Genomic DNA, 18,414 nt, shown 5'->3' with positions numbered 1-18,414 from the left:
TACTCTTTGTCAAGTATTTCTGCAATTATATTCTTTGACTGTCTGGACCCCAGCTGAGATTGCAAGAGATCACATCCTCAGTTAACTTAGCAGATCTTTTGACTGCTTCACCAATGAATTTTGAAGAGGCATGACCAGCACAGAAAACTTATTCTCTACCAGATTAACAGTGTTCCAAATTGCTAGTTTAACAGAACTCTTATTACTGAACAGGTACTCATACTCCATGTTGTGTGTTTGTGGCTTTGTTTTGTTTTGCTTTTTCTTCTATACCTATTGACCTGACTTGTTCAAGCTGGCTTTTGAGTGAGTTGCAGTCAAGGATAGTACAAGTGCTGATGTAGGAAAGAAGCAGTTCAAACTTCATACAGGCTGTGTAGAAGAATGTCTAGTCCACTGCCAATGTGATGAAGATCATCCTTCTGTCAGTCAGTGTACAGCCACTGTAAATAGTTGCTGGTGATCTCTGATGCTTGGAAGTGGTACCACAAAGTGGTAGAGAGTCCTGTTTTTACAGAGGTTCATGTAGATTATGCAATATCTAGACATGATTCATTGAGGGTCACCAGTGTTTTAGATAGTACTATCCTTTAGCTTTGCCACTGGGGAAGAGAATTACAGATGTTTGGTTGCTAATATAGAAGCTTGAGGGTGCTACTTGGAACTCCTTTGTCCCTTGGAAGAATGGGAGTTTTCACGAAAGCATATAACACTTGAATGTGGCTTGAAACTTAGGCCCTGGTCCACTGTAAGTCCCTTCTCTGGCCCACACCCACCTCTAACAGAAATGTCGCTGATTCCTATCAGGTTGGAAATGGTTCTGGATAGGTGGACATCATCTACAACTGACAAGCCACTGAAATGCTTACCAGGGCAGGTTGTTCTAAGATGGAAACAAGACCACTGACCTTCCAACGTAGTGATCTCTTCAGTTTCCAAAACTTTTTGGGAAGGCAGTGCCAGAAGCACAGAACATATGCTGACACATGAAGGGATTGTTCTCCACTGCAGGGGTGCACCTGGCCCTGTACTCTGGCTCAGTGCAGAAGCCAAGATGAAGGGGTGAGAGCGTTGTATCCCAAGGGATTACAGTGGAGAGGTGGCCATCTGTGGTCTAGAGAGTTGTGATCATGAGATCTATGAGATAAGAATAATATCAAGCCTTAAGTGCCAGTGCCTTGCCCTATCACATGACAGAAAGCCAAATAATTTCTGCTTATGGCAGATAACCTGCAAATCAAGTACTGAATATAGAATGGAATGTGGCCTGGATGCACTCCATGCTCTAATGGTAGTTCACTGCCAATGCAAGTCCACTCCGTTATCAATATGAGTCAGACTCCCCTGGAAGTGGATGGGTGGCAGCCCTGCTCTGTGTTAAGGTGAGTCCCAGTCACTTTCTGTTTTCCTTAACACACACAGCTCACATTCCAGTTGGGATGTCAAACGCCATAGTTCCATAGTAAGAAGGATTCCCTGCCTATGGGATCATAAGAGCAGTCTTGCTGTATAAATTCCAGAAGTGTCCAAGAAGAACGGAATGGCTGGCCTCTCTGTTTTGTGTTTACATCCTCTAGCACGTCCAACTGCCTTGGGCCCAGTAGGGAACCTTTTCATCTTGCAACAGTTGGGAGGCATGTAATGGTGAACATGTTTTAGGGCTGCTAGTCTTTCTTCATAGAAAGGAGGAGGCAGTTATGTTCCTCACTCTTCTTATGCGTGGTGTAATGTACCATGCTCATCCTGCAGCAGCAAGACATTTCCTTCCATAATGTGAGCCCGGAGCATGCTGTGTTGCCAAAGGGAGCAATGAACATGACCGCAGCCCAGTAGAAGTTTTCCTAAGACAGGAGTTAGATGTAAGGATTGTCGGAGTGTTTGGGCAGAAAGGGATGGACTCAAGGATAGGCTAGTACTAGGTAAGCAAGAACGCATTCTCAGGGGCACGAGGGCCAGAGTTGGTCCTCTGCTCAGCAGAACACTGGGCATATGTCAATAAGCAGGTTGTGACTGTACCAAATTACACTCTAGAGTACATATATTAGCTGCAAGCCCTAGTCACTTATCAGATCTCCAAAGACATGTCTGATAACAGAGGATGCTGTCAGTGTCATGCCTGAAAAGGGAACTGTGCTCTCTAAGACAGCATCCATGTAGCTGTTGTTAACAGCTCCTCACCCCTCAAGGTTGTGGGGGCCAAGAGCACTGAGTGACACTGAATAGGAAAAGAAGATCACATGAAAGTTAAAACATTGTATCTTGTTCCCTCTGTACTCATCTGGAGAATGCTCAGTCTGCTTGGAGCTTCCTGGCCTGCCCCATCCCTCTTCTTCACAGACAGAGGCCCAATGTCTGGTTTCTATGTTTACAGGAAGGTAAAGAGTTGGCTCAAGGACAGGTTTAAATATACTCCAGTGACACCTGTATTTTCTTTTGGTTTTGTACAACTGCTGGCTTAGCCATGTCTTGTTCCAATCAACAGGTCCATTTGATAGTTGCTGTGATGAAGAGATCCACTCACCACATGCAGCCCTGCATGCTGTTGGAAGGTCAAGGAATCGGTGTGGTCGGAGCACAGAGAATTTCCAAGAAAAATAGTGTGGCATTTCTCTGCTCATGGTGTTTTCTTGACAGGATTGCAACACGGACACCACAGGGCGATGTGTCAGCAGAAGAAACTTTCACAAGATCAAGCAATAAAAGCCAAGCAAGGACCAAATCATGTTCCTGTTGAAAAAGTTGCTTTTTTATGTATAGAAAATTGCATTTTTAAAGTACAAAGATGAAACCTCCAGGAGCTCTGAAGATGGAAATCCATCTAACTGTGCATTGCCAGTAAGTACCTAGTGTTTTCAGGTAAGAAAGCTAAGAAATAGCAAATCCCTTCCCAAACCTTTGAGTATCCCACCTCCAGGAAGCAGCACTGGGCAGAGGAGCTTGTCCCACAAGTGACTCTTGACTGGGAGGGAATTTTAGTGACTGACTCCCTGGCTGGCTGGAAGATGGTGTGACAGTGGCATTGCAAATAGGCTGAGTGCTGACAGCTGTGTTCCCAGTTCTGTCTCTCAGTAACTATTCCTCTCTCTGCCTGCAGGCCCTTGTGTGACTGGTAGAATCCAAATCATGGCAAGGATGGCAGGTCCTTGGAGGGCAGCACCACAGAAGAGACATCACAGGGTGTCTGTGAACAGCGCTGTACTGGGGAAACGTATAGTCCAAAAGCAGAGGCACCGCTTGGTTGCTGCTCAAACATTTCACCTGGAGAATCCATGAGAAGTTCCAGAGGAAGTAGAGAGGTACAGGGGGAACCGAAATCTCTGTCTTCTGCAGTATTTTCTGGTGGAAAAGAGAAGATAGTAGCAGTTACTTGAAGGGAAGAACACAGAAGAGAACAGAGGAAAGGGAGGTCTGACAGAGGAGAGTCAAGGTGCAAAGTGTCTCATCCAAGTGATCTGTACAACTGCTTTGGAGCCAATGCAGTTCTTGAGGACTTGGACTGCACCTGCAAACCAGGGGATGCAAATCAGCCTGGCAACTCCAGCTCTTCAAGAGGAACAGAAGAGTTCAGCTCCAGAGGAGGATTTTTTTCCCTGGTGCCTCCAGTTATTTCTGCCCAGCTGCTCTAACAAGTGATTCTGAAGTCATCCAAGTTTCAGCGCAGTACTATGCGGATAGGTCCACAGCCTTCAGAATGGGCTCCTCATTCTTTACATAGATACATAGATTGTTGTATTTGCAGTACTGCAGCAGAGGACAACCATGTAGCCAACACTAATATGCAGAAGACAAGTGTGCTATGAAAGTATGACAAGATTGGTTAATACAAGGTTTGTTAGTGATTAATGTTTGTCTCTACTTTCTGATGTTACAGTGCTATAAGGGTGACGTTGAAGAAGCAGTTCATGCAAGTTTGTTGGCAGCAAGTGATGATTTTCTAATTAGTATGTTTAACCCAGAGGAAAGGAGAACAGCCATTGGTTACATTTGCACTGTTATTTTTGCTGTAGGCTTCAGAAAGTGAGTTTTCCAAGATACAGCTTCAGCCCTTCCTGATCCCACAGCCCTGTTCCATGTTGCCATGGAAGCCCTGGGAGCCACAGTGATTTTCTTACTGGTGTGCATTGTCTGCCTCCTTGTGTGCTCAGTGTGGGGGGAGATGTCTGAATCGGGGCAGCTGCCTCTTGACCCATTTCCTTTGCCCCTCATAGGACACATGTTGCAGCTGAAGAGCAACTTGCCCAGGCAAGTGTATGTAATTAAAAGCGATGTTCTTTTTTTGTAAAATTGTTTCTGCTCAGGAAGAAATATGGTCCTGTGTTCAGAGTTGGTTTGGGCTCAGTACATGCAGTGATGTCATATGATGTCGCTGTGAGAACAATAAACTCCCAATCGATCTGGAACTTGTATGGGATCTGCTACTCCAGCTAGATCCCTACGAGTTGATGGGACCTAATGGGATTCATCCAAGGGTGCTTAAAGAGCTGCGTAATGTCATAGCGAGACCTGTCTCTGTGATTTTTCTACGCTGTTGGGAATCTGGAGAGGTCCCAGAAGACTGGAAGCTGCAAACATTGTCCCAATCTTCAAGAAGGTTAACAGGGATGACCCCAGCAACTACAGGCAAGATGTTCAGCACACAGCTGGGTAAACACGCAATGCAGTGGGTGAGCAATCGTCTGACGGGCCGGGCTCAAAGGGTTCTAGTAAATGGGGTTATGTCGGGCTGACGACCAGTCACTAGCAGGGTTCTGCAGGGATCCATCTTAGGGCCAGCACTCTTCAATGTCTTCATAAATGACTGTCAAGGGTTTAGATTGTGGGGTGACAATAAAACCCTGGCAGATTGTTAACCTCCTCTCCCCCCCACTTCCCCCTTTTGCCCCTCCCTCTCCCCCCTTCCCACTAAGGACAGGCGATCGGGAGGGAAAGAAGGACAGAGAGAAGAGAGCTGGAAAAAATTAAAGATGTTTTACTAATGCTACTAATAAGAATAGAGAAAATAATACAAAGTATACAAAACCAAACTCAGCAACTGCAGAGCCAGCACCCAAAGTCCTGGATTAGACTCTACAGCCAAGCGGAGCTGGATTCAGTCTCTCACTAGGCCTCAGTTCGCAGGGATGACTAGCAAGGTCCTCTCCTAATGTCGGCCATAAGCAGAAGGAAAAAAGCAAAGCCAAAAGGGAAAAGGGAAAAAAAGGGACGAGATCCTCGTGATCTCCCACTTTTATCTGAAGTATTCACGTGAATGGAATGTTATACACAGTTGGTCAGTTTCTTGGTCACCGTGCTTATCAGTAAGTTTGCGTTCCATTGCTAGGTTTACCAAAATGTGTGTCTGGTTCTCCAGGAAAATGCAGCTAATATGAAGGCTTTAGCTGACAGGCAACATTCACTGAAAGAGAAACTTGTTTTTAACAAAACCAGGACAATTACTTAGACACAGGACTTAAGGGATTGCTCAGTAAGTTTGCTGATGACCCAAAATTGGGGGGAGCTGTTGACACTCTTGAGGGCAGAGAGGCCCTGCAGAGGGATCTGGACAAATAGGAGAACTGGGCAATCACCAACCGCATGAAGTTCAGCAAGGGCAAGTGCCGTATTTTGCTCCTGGGAAATGGCAACCCTGGCTGTACATACAGACTCAGGGATGAGATGCAGGAAAGCAGCTCCGTGGAGAAGGATCTGGGGGTTCTGGTCGACAGCAAGTTGAACATGAGCCATCAGTGTGTCCTAGCAGCCAAGAGGGCCAACCGTGTCCTGGGGTGCATCCAGCACAGCATTGCCAGCTGGGCGAGGGAGGTGATTGTCCCGTTCTGCTCTGCACTGGTGCGGCCTCACCTGGAGCACTGGGTGCAGTTCTGGGCAACATAGGATAAAAAAGTTATTAAGCTACTAGAGAGTTTCCAGAAGAGGGCTATGAAGTTGGTGAAGGGTTTGCAGAGGAAGCCGTATGAGGAGCGGCTCATGTCACTTGGTTTGCTCAGCTTAGAGGAGACCTCATTGCAGTCTACAGCTTCCACATAAGGGGAGGAGGAAGGGTAGGCACCAAATTCTTCTCTTTAGTGACCAATGAGAGAACCTGAGGGAATGGCAGGAAGATCTGCCAGGGGAGGTTTAGTTTGGACATGAGAAAAAGGTTCTTCACCCAGAGGGTGGTGGAGCACTGGAACAGGCTCCCCAGGGAAGTGTCACAGCTCCAATCCTGACGGTATTCGAGAAGAGACTGGACAATGCCCTCAGACACATGGTGTGATCTGTGGGGTTGTCATATGCAGGGACAGGAGTTGAACTCTATGATCCTTGTGGGTCCTTCTTTCCAATTCAGGACAATCGATGATTCTTAGTGAGAATGGAAATTTTATAGGTCATTGGCCAGCTCAGTCTTCAGGCCATAATACGTCACATAAATGAGTGAAATGAAACAGTCTGAAAGATACAAGACCTGGAAGGCATTTGGGAGAATAAGCTTTGTGGAGACAGGTTTTTGACTAACAGGTGTTCTTCTGGGATCTCAGAAAAAGCAACCAATCTGTGTGCTACTTCTTTATTTTGCAATATAAATTGTGATTTCACAAGTATTCATTATAATTTACAGGAGAGGACCTGCCCAGTCTTTGATAAACTCCATCCCCACCAGAGGAGACAATAGGTAGTGGGGCACGAATACAGTAGATGATCATTTTCTAACAGAAAAAAAACCCGCTGTTTAATGCTTACATTTACAAACTGGTCACAAACGAGCTGAAAATAGAGAGGACAGAGGTACCTCAAGCAAAATTTGTGGAAACCCTGAAGGACAAGCCTCTGTTCCTGCTGTGCTGAGAGGATCAAGTGAGAGGGCCAGCAGCAGCAGGGCTCTCCGAGCACCGGTCCACACTCCCTGACAGGTCGGGATGTCAGGAGCCAGCCAGGAACCTGAGGTAGGTGAGTCAGTGCAGAGGAGAGCCTGTATGATTTTGCACAGGGAGCTGTCTCCTTCAGGATGCTATTGCCTACTCTGTCTCTGCCTAGAGCTGGCTGAGGTGACTGTAAAAGTAACAGACAATTTTCTTTCCTAAACACCTTTCCTTCCAGAAAGTATCTAGCAAATGATTTGCATGTTACAATCTCAGCAGATTGGGAAATCACTATCATTCAAGCAGAGATTTTGTGAGTTTGGGAGCTGTCAACTGTCTTCACTTGGCTAACGTGGAAGAAAAGAGACCTCATAAGGTCGGGGCATATTTCCCAGAACACTGGCTATAGGGGAAATATCAATGTCCTTGTGACCCACAGTGGGCTTCAAGGTAAAGTTCTGCAGGATGGCCGTTAAAAATATGAATATCTCCATCCGGGCCAGACCTTCTCCTGCACAGATGCGTTTTCCTGCAAGCCAAAAATAATAAAAAGTGAGGTGACAGTGGAGTATTTTGCTGGTAACTTATATTTAACCACTGCTCCATGAAAGTTCATACATCTCGGAATGGAGAGGCAGCGCTGCCGCATTTTGGGGAGGGAAATGAATGAAACTAGGGGCTAAGTGTCCAGAACAATGAGAGTGCTTAGTGGGCAAAGCCAATATGAAGGCTTCGTTTTCTCACGTTCTGCTGTTTGGTGGTAATTTTGCAGAGGGACAAGTTGCCTGGCTGAGTCCCACTTCCCACATCTCTTCCTGAAGAGTGCATTGGAGTAGCTTCTGTGATTGCTCAACAAGGAAGTCAATGGGGACTCTAGTACAGGGCTTCGAGCTGCCCAGAAATGACGAGTATAACAGATCACCAGACATCACTGTACTGACTGTGGTGAGGGAGGCACTAAAATCTTCAGAGAGATTCTAGGAGAGAATAGTCCAAGGTCTGAAATAGAGAGAGGTCTTACCTGCAGAAAATGGCATGAAGTAGTCACTCTTTCTAAAGGTACCATTTGCATTCAGGAAATGTCCTGGGTCAAATTTTTCTGGATTTGGAAATTCCTTGCTATCATATAAAACAGAACTCAGCATTGGGATTATAATAGTGTCCTGAGTAAAGAAAGAGAAGAGAAGAAAATTAAATCGGAGACATACTAAAGCAAAGCAGCATTGAGAAGTTCCCAGAGCTGAATAGAAGGGTAGTCAGAGTTGAACCAGCTTCAAATGAATATTTAATGAATACATGTATGTGAACAAAATAGAAAGCTCTATCTTCTCTTCACACAGAGGATGAAAAGGCTCAATAACTTCCAGAATCCCTTGCCAAACAAAATTATTCCAACTCTTTTTCTCATTTAATTGTTTTTGAAAATCAAACACCATACAATGAATAGTGTGCGTTATTGTTCGCAAGAGATTATGACGTTTCTCAGACATGGTGGAACAGACCTTGGGGATAAAATAATCTCTGAACTTGGTGTCTTTGATCACGCTACGTGGGACATTAAATGGAATCAAATCTATGAATCTCTGGATTTCATGGGCCACAGCATCTGTGTAGGGCATCCGGCTCCGATCTGCCATGCAGGGGCTTCGGTCTCGGCCAATCACACAGTCAATCTCCTTTTGCATTCTCTCTGTTAGGAGAGAAGTAAGTGTTAAATGGACAAGTTCTCCATCTCTTTGCCTAAATCTCTCCCCATATCTACCGCAAAACTTGCTTTTAGAGCAGCAGGAATATATGACTATACTTACTACTGATATCTCTCCCCTGTGAGTGTAACCAAGACTAATAGACATTTCTACACTGCAAATATATTTTTCCTTGGGATGGGGAAAATTGCCACGTAGGGCAGTGACTGGAACTGTCCAAATGAATCCCAGGACCTATTAAAAAGTTTAAATTCGTTATTTCCTTTTCTATTACCTACTATCTCTGGGTATTTCTGGAGGATCAGAAGTCCATGTCTCAGTGTGACGCTGGTGGTCTCTGTTCCTGCAAGGAACAAGTCGAATGTGGTTCTGCTCAAGGTCTCAGTGGTGAATTCTGAGTGACTGTTCCCTTTCTCCTGGAGGAAGATTTGGAAGAATGTTTAGAATGACAAAGTTAAGCTGTTGTTTAAAAAGGAATCTTCTGTACCCACAATGTATGTTTTTAAACACATCTAATATATTTTCAAAAATATGACACTCACTCTCCAGAACAGCAGCATTTATGGTTCTTTTACTACATAATATTATGAACCTTTTTTAATCTGGGAGGAGCATTGAATTACATCAACCAGATTCCTCTTCAACATTCTGAACTTTAGGTAGTACTCTTAATTCTGCCTTTAAAAATTCTTAATAAGAAAATAGGCTAGAATGAAGCTGATGTGCCAAGAAAAGCAAGTTCCCTTCTGAATTTGCAAAAGCCCTGTGCCCTGCCACAACTGAAAAGAAGCTGTGATTCAAGCTCTGGTTTTGTTATAATCCAAGAAATCTCTTGCTGTTACATTACCTGTTCCATTTTGTTAAGAAAAGCATCAATAAAATCACGAGGACAAGTGGGATCCAGGGTTTGCTGGTGTTCTGCTACGATTCCTAAAGTAAATTCGTAAAATTTTTCACTATTTTCAAACATTTTTTGATGAGGCCCAGGTAAATAGTCCATGAGAGTTGGGAAGAAATTGTATAGCTGTAAGAATAAAATGATGGAAAAGCACATTCTGATTAATGTGGATACAATACAGTGTTCCCCTAGCTGTATCTATTAAAATGGGGCAACTGAAGACTTTTGGAAGAGTAGGTCTGTATTATTCAACTGGATTTTAATGCATTTTACTTTCTGGTTTCACTCTATTCAAGGATAGACTCCACTTCAGAAACTTGTGAAATGATATTGTTCTTTGGACATAAACTGCCTTTTTGGCTTCAAAAATTTATTAAAATCTACTCCACTTGAAGATGGATAGGTATTTATCAAGACATTATTATAATCATTTACACGTTTATTATTTGAATGAAACTATACACACCTGTACTTGTACAGAGGGCAGGAGCTCATTGTTTTCATCCACCAAGTCAATTAAAGTTAAAAACTTTTCATCCTCATAGTCAAACCGATCCCCAAAGATGATGGAGCAGATGATGTTGGAAACAGCGTGGACTAGGAAGTTGGCAGGGTTGAAGGGCTGTGCTGGAACAAAAGCAACAAAGGGTATCTTGCTTTCAGTATTTCAGGCATCATCCCCTTCTCTGACACTGCAGGGAAGTTTTGCATCCTCTTGAGATCCAGAGTTTGAGAGTCCTTTGAAAGGATGGTGAAGGGCTTGTCTGATTTGTTGTTCTGTGCGTGAAGTGACCTAACTTCCCTGTTTGAATGGTTTCAGTGTCTCTTTTGTCCTGTTCTCAGGTCATTGGTCTGAGTGGCTTGGTTCCTCTTCAACTGACACATGCCTGTCCCCCTTATAGACTGCCTGCCTATTGGAAATTGGATAACAATTCCCACCAAACCCCAGTGAAACCATAAGGACTTTGCCTGAGCCCTGTCTTTAGGTTATCACAAGTTGTTTGTGAACTCTAATACCGTAACCTCAGATGTGTAACCCTATCCTAGGGATTCCAATGCCTGTGATCAAAGTGTAGGTTTGATAGCACAGCTACATAAGCTTCTACGAAGAGGACTACAGTGTGAGAAAAAAAAAAAGAGATTGGACCCAAAAAGAAAGAGAGGAAAGGTTTAATTGCAGGCAATGATAGAGTTCATCTCAAGGTTTCAAGAGGAGAAACAACAACATGAAAAGGGTTAAAATCCTAAAAGAAAAATAAGGAGTCAGAAAATGGCAGCTTGTCAGCACTGATGCCTCCCTGGCCATTGAGGACTCAGCAGATGTCTCATCAGAGCTGGTATGTTCATGCTGAGCCTAGCAGATAACTAGTCCTAGCTATTAATGTTTCTTATTTGCATTAAGAGTAAATAAGGACTTTATACTTTTCGGCTGTATGTATTGTGCTTGCAAAGCTTTTTAGTACACAGTAAAAGATGCTGTAACAAGGTGAGGCAGAGATAAAGGTTTGCAGCAGAACTTAGGAAACTCAGTGTTATCGTGCTAGTGAAAAGATGCGAGCAATGGAGGTGAGAGTGTTTTCCCTGCTTTGTAGCAGGAATGTTTATCTCTGAAACCAGACTAAATCTTCTAGTGGCTCATAGGAGCCAGTGACCCTTCAGCATCCTTTGACATCCACCTGCTTTTTCCCCTTGGCAGAATAAGCTCACACTGTGGAAAGGAAGCCTCTGGTCCGGGCTGGTACTGTGCCACTCTCAGGGGAAATGCTTGGAAGTAACATTGTCTTATATACTATGAGAAAATGCATCATGCTCTGCCTTCAAACGCAGCTTATAGTCCCTGTTCCCATTGCACGCCCCCACTGACACTGGGAGGTTACGTGGCAGTGTCCAGCCCCATCTCCATGGCTGAATTGCACTAAACCCTCAGCTTTGGGGCCAAGCCATTCCCTTTACCACTTCCTGTCTTGTTCCTCAAGCAGAACAGGATAAAGGATGCTTTCCAACACCAATCTTCCATATTTATCCCTCCTTAATGTCCCAGAGCCTTTGACTGACTCACACCCAGTGACAGCTTTGCCTACTGGAGCAGGGAGCAGAAACAGCAGCCAGATGTCCATTTCTTGGGTCATAGTTTGGGTGAAAGAGCCCTACACCCCTCATTGTCTCATTGCAGACATGCAGGGTTTCCCAGCACGCACAAACTCCATGTCCTACCACGTGTGTTCCTGATCCGCTCCACCAGAAAATGAGCTTCCTCCTGGATTCGCTCCTCGATGCTCTTCTTCCCCATCCCAAAATCGCGCAGGGTGGTGAGTGTAAATCGTCGGAGCTGCTTCCAGGTCTCCCCATTGCTGGTCAGAACACCTGACACAGGAAGGAAAAATAGACCTCTATTGAGAAACCATTTTTTTTTTCCCCTGAATGGGATGCTACACAGTAAGTGCTCAAGATACAAAACCACCTCTTTGTGAAGTTACACTGCAATTGCTATATGCCCAGAAATGCAACTTCTCTGCAACTCTGCTGGTGTTAAGTCTGATCCATATGTCACAGCACTTTGAGTAGAAACGAGTTTCTTCTCAGAACAAGAAAAAGTACAATAATGTAAATGAGAAGTTAGTACTGAATTGACCTCGGCCACAAGCCCATGGTCTTTGCACTGACCTAACTGCTTAAATGTTCTGCTATGCACTCTCAAACAGCATATAATTATTGACAGTATCATTGATGCTGTACCATAGTACCATGGAATAGGATATGTGCCACCCTGGAACTGCCCTGGTGAATAACCTCAGGGCCTAATCTTGAATGTGACCCTTTCTGGGACAGCCTGTATTATCTGGGAGAAAAACACGTAAGTTCTTAGAGGCACATTTAGTGAACAAAGTGTTAGCTGTAATTTGGAGCATGCCGAAAACAGAAAATGACTCAGTGAAACCAACCTGGGACCACAAACTCTTCTCCAGTAAGTTATAAGTTAGGCATTTAGTTTTCTACTGCTAATTTGAATGCATTAATGTAGTATATGAAATCTACCTCCTCCACTGCTTTGTATGCTTTGTACAGTCACACTACCAGGGCCATACCTGTTTCTTTTAAGAGTTTTTTAAATAGTGGTATATTGCCTCTTCCACTAAAGTCATCTCCCTGATCAATCAGAGCTTCTTTCACCACGTCGTAGCCATACAGCACCACAACCTTTTGTGGGCCTAAATGTACGGTGAAGACAGAACCATACTCCTTGCTGAGCTGTAGGAAAGAGGAACACAGAGAACAACATGTCTGAATGTTAATCACATGAAAAGAAGTTTGAAGGGAAGAAGTCTGAGGGGTGATGCCACTGTCCCAACACCGCTGAGATGTGACATAAATTAGCAGCAGTGCAGAGATCTTTCAACTCTGAATTACAGCTGGGGTAGAGTAAATAGTCCAAGAATTAGGGGACATGAATGGAAAGGGGAGGTGTTAAGTCCAAGTCCCAGAAAATAACATAGTTCTTCGGAGGGCTGGAAAAAGAGTCTGGAATGGCTTTCGACAGAGCACAGCGGGTAACAGTTTACAGAGGCTCAAAAGCAATTATATCCACAGGCAAGTGCCTAAAGGGATTTTGAGCACAAAGACACCACAGCTGTCCCTAAAATCTTCTGGGCCACAGACCTCTGGCAGTTGGGCGAGTATATGAGCAGAGACTCAGTGCATCCTTGCATCTGCTTTTGGCTACAACTGCAGAAAGGGTCTTGGTGTGACCTGGAACACTTCTTCTCCTGCTCAGTCTGGAAGAGCAAACTACCTATAGTCCCAGGTGTTTTATTGTGGGAAACTGAATCACCCAGACGACTGAAACAAAGCAGAGGGTTCTCATGATTCTCAGTGTTCACAAGGACCAGGGCAAAAAGGAGCTTGTATGGGTATGTGTGCGGCTGATGACACACACAGTGATGTCAGCCATCACCACAAGTTTGTTCTACAGAACCCAGTGACACCTGCCATACCCACCCATCTGTCCCAATCCCCTCACAATCCCCCTAGGAACAGACACACCAGCCGAGCTCGCTCCACCTACCCCCTCCCAGGCCTTGCAGCACACAGGTTTTGTCTGACAGATGGGTGACATCAGCCAGGGGAGGGGAGGGAATGGACAGCACAATTCACCTCCAACCTGTTTGCTTCAAACCCTTCACTCGCTTCTTCTAGTGCCAGAGATCCTACCTATCTGCTGGGGAGCAGAGGCAGCACAATGGAGCAGGGTCCTACCCAAAAAAGGTCCAGGCCATGTTGCCAGCTTAGTGAGGAGTTGGGTAGAGGAGGAGGATAGTGAATATTGCAATAACATCAGTGCCTTGATTGCAAATCCACGGCAAATTGCAGTACTGCTGTGAGGTCAGCACAGAACACATCACTAGGATGAATACTGCAAATATCTCTACTTGGACTTGCAATATATATATGCTTAGATGTAGACTTAGATTTATAGATTATTGCAATATATAGACTTCAAAAGCATGTATTTCTAGGAAACCTTTTGTTTCTGTTTGATCAGACATTTGGTGAATGGAATTTGAGCTTGTGAATTAAGCTGAGACAGTCTTCACTAGACTTTGATTCATATGCAGTGGAGACAACACAGAAAGAAGGAGACAGCCCCTTACCTTCTTCAAGCTTTCAGGCAAGTTCGACAGGTTCAGTTGGAAGATGTTTCCAACAATGGGGAGCGTGATGGGACCAGGAGGCTGCTTCTGTTTTTGCGATGTGCTTCTCCATGTGGTAAAGAGAAGAAGGCATGAGATGCAGACCAACAAGAAAATAGTGGTCGTTCCCAGAAGCTCCATGGTGGGTTGAGGGTGAGAAGTCAAGTGTCAGAAGAGCCTGATGTTGGATCTGTAGATCCCTGCTTATTTATATGCTGTCATATCAAAGCACATGACTGAAATCAGCCAATAGTCCCTCCTTATTCCTGCTGAGAAAGGAGATTACTTATTAAACTGTTCAAGATAAGAATGAATAAACTAGGGATGAACGTCTTGTTTGCACACTGATTATTTTACCTCTCCAGCTTGTGTTTTGTCGGGTAATCATTCCAGTAGGACTAAAGAAGTAATGTTCTAATGCTGTTAAACAAACTCAAAATGCAGAAATATTTAAGGTCTAGCTGCTATGTATGTGCTTAAACTCTTGCTGTTTGCCCTCATGCATAGATTGATGTCTGCCAGCCCTTCTAGTAGCCAGGCACATATCCTTATATCTCAAAAATGCATTCTTTTCTCTCTCTATATATATCTCTTATTTGTCTCTCAGCTAATGGTAATGGGCTGCAAAAGACATTTTCTTTCCTGCACGAACCCACTGGTTAAGAACTTGAGGCCACATTCTCTCATGGTCCTAATGATGTCCTTTATCAGCAACAAATTCTGGTCCAATGGCACTGCTCTGAATACTGTGGACCAAGGGTATTTAAAACCAGAAGTGGTCAGATGGGTGAAGCTGAGAGGGGCCTTCTGGGCCATGTCGGGAGGGATGGTCATATTGTTGAGAACCATCATTTTTATTGTCATCAAGGAAAAACTCAAGCTGTTTGCATTTTCCTTTACTTTTGCAGATGAGGTGCGTTGCCTTCCTCTATCAGCAGCCCTGAGGGTGAACAACGGCTGTGAAACCCAATGCACTGGAAAAGCAGGTCTTTGCTTGCACCATCACTCCTACATCCAGACATGGATGGAACATTAATGGACATTAATAAGGTCACCCCTCACTCTCCTCTTCTCCAAACTAAAGAGACCCAGCTCCCTCAGCCTTTCTTCATAAGGGAGATGCTCCACTCCCTTAATCATCTTTGTTGCCCTGCGCTGCACCCTCTCCAGCAGTTCCCTGTCCTTCTGGAACTGGGGGGCCCAGAACTGGACACAATATTCCAGATGGGGTCTCACCAGGGCAGAGTAGAGGGGAAGGAAGACCTCTCTCGATCTACTAACCACTCTTCTTCTAATACACCCCAGGATGCCATTGGCCTTCCTGGCCACAAGGGCACAGTGCTGGCTCATGGTCATCCTGTTGTCCACCAGGACCCCCAGGTCCCCTTCCCCTACACTGCTCTCTAATATGTAATTTCCCAACCTATACTGGAACCTGGGGTTGTTCCTGCCCAGATGCAGGACTCTACACTTTCCCTTGTTAAATTTCATCAGGTTATTCCCCGCCCAACTCTTCAGCCTGTCCAGGTCCCGCTGGATGGCAGCACAGCCTTCTGGCGTGTCAGCCACTCCTCCCAGCTTAGTGTCATCAGCAAACTTGCTGATAGTGCACTCTATTCCCTCGTCTAAATCGTTAATAATTGAATAATATTGGCCCCAGTACTGACCCCTGAGGCACTCCACTAGATACTGGCCTCCAACTAGACTCCGCACCATTGACTACCACTCTCTGGCTTCTCTCCTTAAACCAGTTTGCAACCCACCTCACTACTCTATTGTCTAGACCACACCTCCTCAACTTAGCTGTGAGGATGCTGTGGGAGACTGTGTCAAAGGCTTTACTGAAGTCAAGGTAGACCACATCCACCGCTCTGCCATCATCCATCCACCTTGTTACATTCTCATAAAAGGCTATGAGGTTGGTCAAGCATGACTTACCCTTGGTAAAGCCATGCTGACTGCCCCTAATAACCCTCTTATCCTTGATATGCCTTGAGATGGCACCAAGGATAAGCTGTTCCATTACTTTCCCAGGGACAGAGGTGAGGCTGACAGGTCTATAATTACCCGGGTCCTCCTTCTTGCCCTTTTTGAAGACTGGAGTGACATTTGCTTTTCTCCAATCCTCGGGCACCTCTCCCGTTTCCCAAGACTTGGCAAAGATGATGGAGAGCGGTCCAGCAATGACTTCAGCCAGCTCCCTCAGCACCCGCGGATGCATCCCATCTGGACCCACGGATTTATGGATGTCCAGACTACTTATTTGCTCCCAAACCCAGTCCTCATCAACTAAAGCAAACTCCTCCATTGACCTGGCTTCATCTGGGGTCTCAGGGGTACAGGGCTCTCCAGGACAGCCTCCAGCAGAGCAGACAGAGACAAAGAAGGCATTCAGTAATTCTGCCTTCTCTGTATCTTCTGCCACCAGGGCACCCACCCCATTCATCAGTGGGCCTACATTGCCTCTGGTATTAGTTTTATCTGGGTGTTCTCTGCTCACTCCCTGAAATGCCTGTACACCAATGCACGCAGCATGGGGAATAAGCAGGAGGAGTTAGAATCCTATGTTCGGTCGGGAGATTACGATCTGGTGGCAATTACAGAAACATGGTGGGACAGTTCACATGACTGGAATGTGGCCCCTCAGTCCCAGAAGGACAGGGAACTGCTGGAGAGGGTCCAGCGCAGGGCAACAAAGATGATTAAGGGAGCGGAGCATCTCCCTTATGAAGAAAGGCTGAGGGAGCTGGGTCTCTTTAGTTTGGAGAAGAGGAGAGTGAGGGGTGACCTTATTAATGTTTATAAATATATAAAGGGTGAGTGCCACGAGGACGGAGCCAGGCTCTTCTCGGTGGCAAACAATGATAGGACAAGGGGTAATGGGATCAAGCTGGAACACAAGAGGTTCCACTTAAATTTGAGAAAAAACTTCTTCTCAGTGAGGGTGACAGAGCACTGGAACAGGCTGCCCAGGGGGTTGTGGAGTCTCCTTCTCTGGAGACATTCAAACCCACCTGGACATGTTCCTGTGCGACCTCACCTACGCGTTCCTGCTCCAGCAGGGGGATTGGACTGGATGATCTTCCGAGGTCCCTTCCAATCCCAAACATACTGTGATACTGTGAACTCATATTGAGCCCAAGTCTCCGTCCTCGCCGGTCCGCCCGTTGCACTCAAAGAGACTTACCGTGCAAAGTTCTTCATTCTCCACATCTGGTTAGCAAAAGTAAGATCTCCGGAGTGCCATTTACTGCGGTAACCAGCATTCATTAAAAGACCGAGCCAAACCGGGTTGTAGGAGAGTGTGCTTTGTCTGGTAACAAAAGACAAGCACCAGAGGAGCTGGCCACTCGGCTCCTACTGAAAAGACTGCACTGATTAGATTATGGAACTTGAGACCGCTGCGGCACTGTTGACGGGTATTCTCTCTAAGAGAGGTATCGAGTCGTCACAGGAAAAGTTAGTCACATTGATTACATTAGCCCAGAAGTGGGGACACTTTAAAGAAATTCCACTTTTGTTTTCCCCAGCGGAGTGGAGATTATTGGGGGACACTATGTGGGATAAGACTGTCAGAGGGGAAGAAGAGAAAGAAATCAAAGCTCTGAGAGATTTGTGGAGAAACGTGTTAGAGACGTTAAAAGTTATGAAGGCAGAGCAAAGTGCTGCAATGGCGGCTGCGAAAGCGCTTGCACCCGAACAGACCTGTGCTGATCAAAGTTGTCCGGCGAAAGAGAAGAAGCGTCTGTGGTCTACTCTGTGGGGCCTGCCTGCCGCTCGAGGGGGTCGAGGGGTCCCGGCTCAGCCAATACTCTCGCCATCGCCATCTGCGGCGAGAGTTAGACGCTCTGCCCTCCACAGGCGAAAGAGCGGAAGTTTCCCCTCCTGAGTCTCTGGGGCAATCTGAGAAGAAAGCGGAAGTGCAAGCAGGGGACTCTCAGGATGTGGGAGGCCCTGAGTGCCGCCCTCCTCCTACAGCTCCGCCTCCGCCTTACCCCGTGCCAGACCCCGCCCCCTCCGAGACCGCTGCGTGGGGACCGGGGCCGCCCCCCAACTTACCTCCGCAGTGCCTGTGGCAGCACCTTGCGAGCTTGCTTCTACATCATCGGACTCACCCCAGGGAGTAGAGCAGTTACTGCAAGTTATTACCAGTAAGTTTGAACAACTTGACTTGCGATTGTCAGATGTAGAGAAAAATAAGAGACAAGTCGAGTATCAAAAACCAGGTTGCCTTCCACAAACAATGCAACCAAAGGTACCCATAGATTCTACTGACCAGCCAC

General features: G+C 45.6%; 1 protein-coding gene and 1 long non-coding RNA gene across 4 annotated transcripts; one reads left to right on the top strand and one right to left on the bottom strand.

The window, feature by feature from the left end:
* The first annotated feature begins 375 nt into the window (after positions 1–375).
* Positions 376–3,663, top strand: LOC309440592. Its single transcript, XR_014184225.1, has 3 exons — positions 376–1,382; positions 2,483–2,835; positions 3,095–3,663. It is a non-coding gene; the product is annotated as an uncharacterized lncRNA (long non-coding RNA).
* A 2,842-nt stretch (positions 3,664–6,505) lies between these two features.
* On the bottom strand, positions 6,506–18,022 carry LOC309440392 (cytochrome P450 2H1-like). 3 transcript variants are annotated; one of them, XM_082053994.1, is made up of 10 exons: positions 17,837–18,022; positions 14,093–14,400; positions 12,530–12,692; positions 11,658–11,807; positions 9,910–10,070; positions 9,393–9,569; positions 8,820–8,961; positions 8,342–8,529; positions 7,861–8,002; positions 6,506–7,368 (listed from the first exon to the last, which is right to left on the bottom strand). In XM_082053994.1, the coding sequence occupies exons 2-10, from the start codon at positions 14,270–14,272 to the stop codon at positions 7,187–7,189; spliced, it is 1,485 nt and encodes a 494-aa protein (XP_081910120.1). In that variant the 5' UTR covers positions 14,273–14,400; positions 17,837–18,022; the 3' UTR covers positions 6,506–7,186. The 3 variants fall into 3 exon arrangements, with proteins under 3 accessions (XP_081910120.1, XP_081910119.1, XP_081910118.1); XM_082053993.1 differs by having other exon boundaries at positions 14,093–14,397; XM_082053992.1 differs by lacking the exon at positions 17,837–18,022 and adding an exon at positions 17,319–17,350 and having other exon boundaries at positions 14,093–14,195.
* Between the last annotated feature and the right edge of the window lie 392 nt (positions 18,023–18,414).

The sequence above is a fragment of the Streptopelia decaocto genome (assembly GCF_964273445.1).
Source record: "Streptopelia decaocto genome assembly, chromosome: 5".
NCBI classification, from domain to species: Eukaryota; Metazoa; Chordata; class Aves; order Columbiformes; family Columbidae; genus Streptopelia; species Streptopelia decaocto.
The sequence above is the reverse complement of the archived record's forward strand: the minus strand, read 5'-3'. Positions and strand labels throughout refer to the sequence as shown.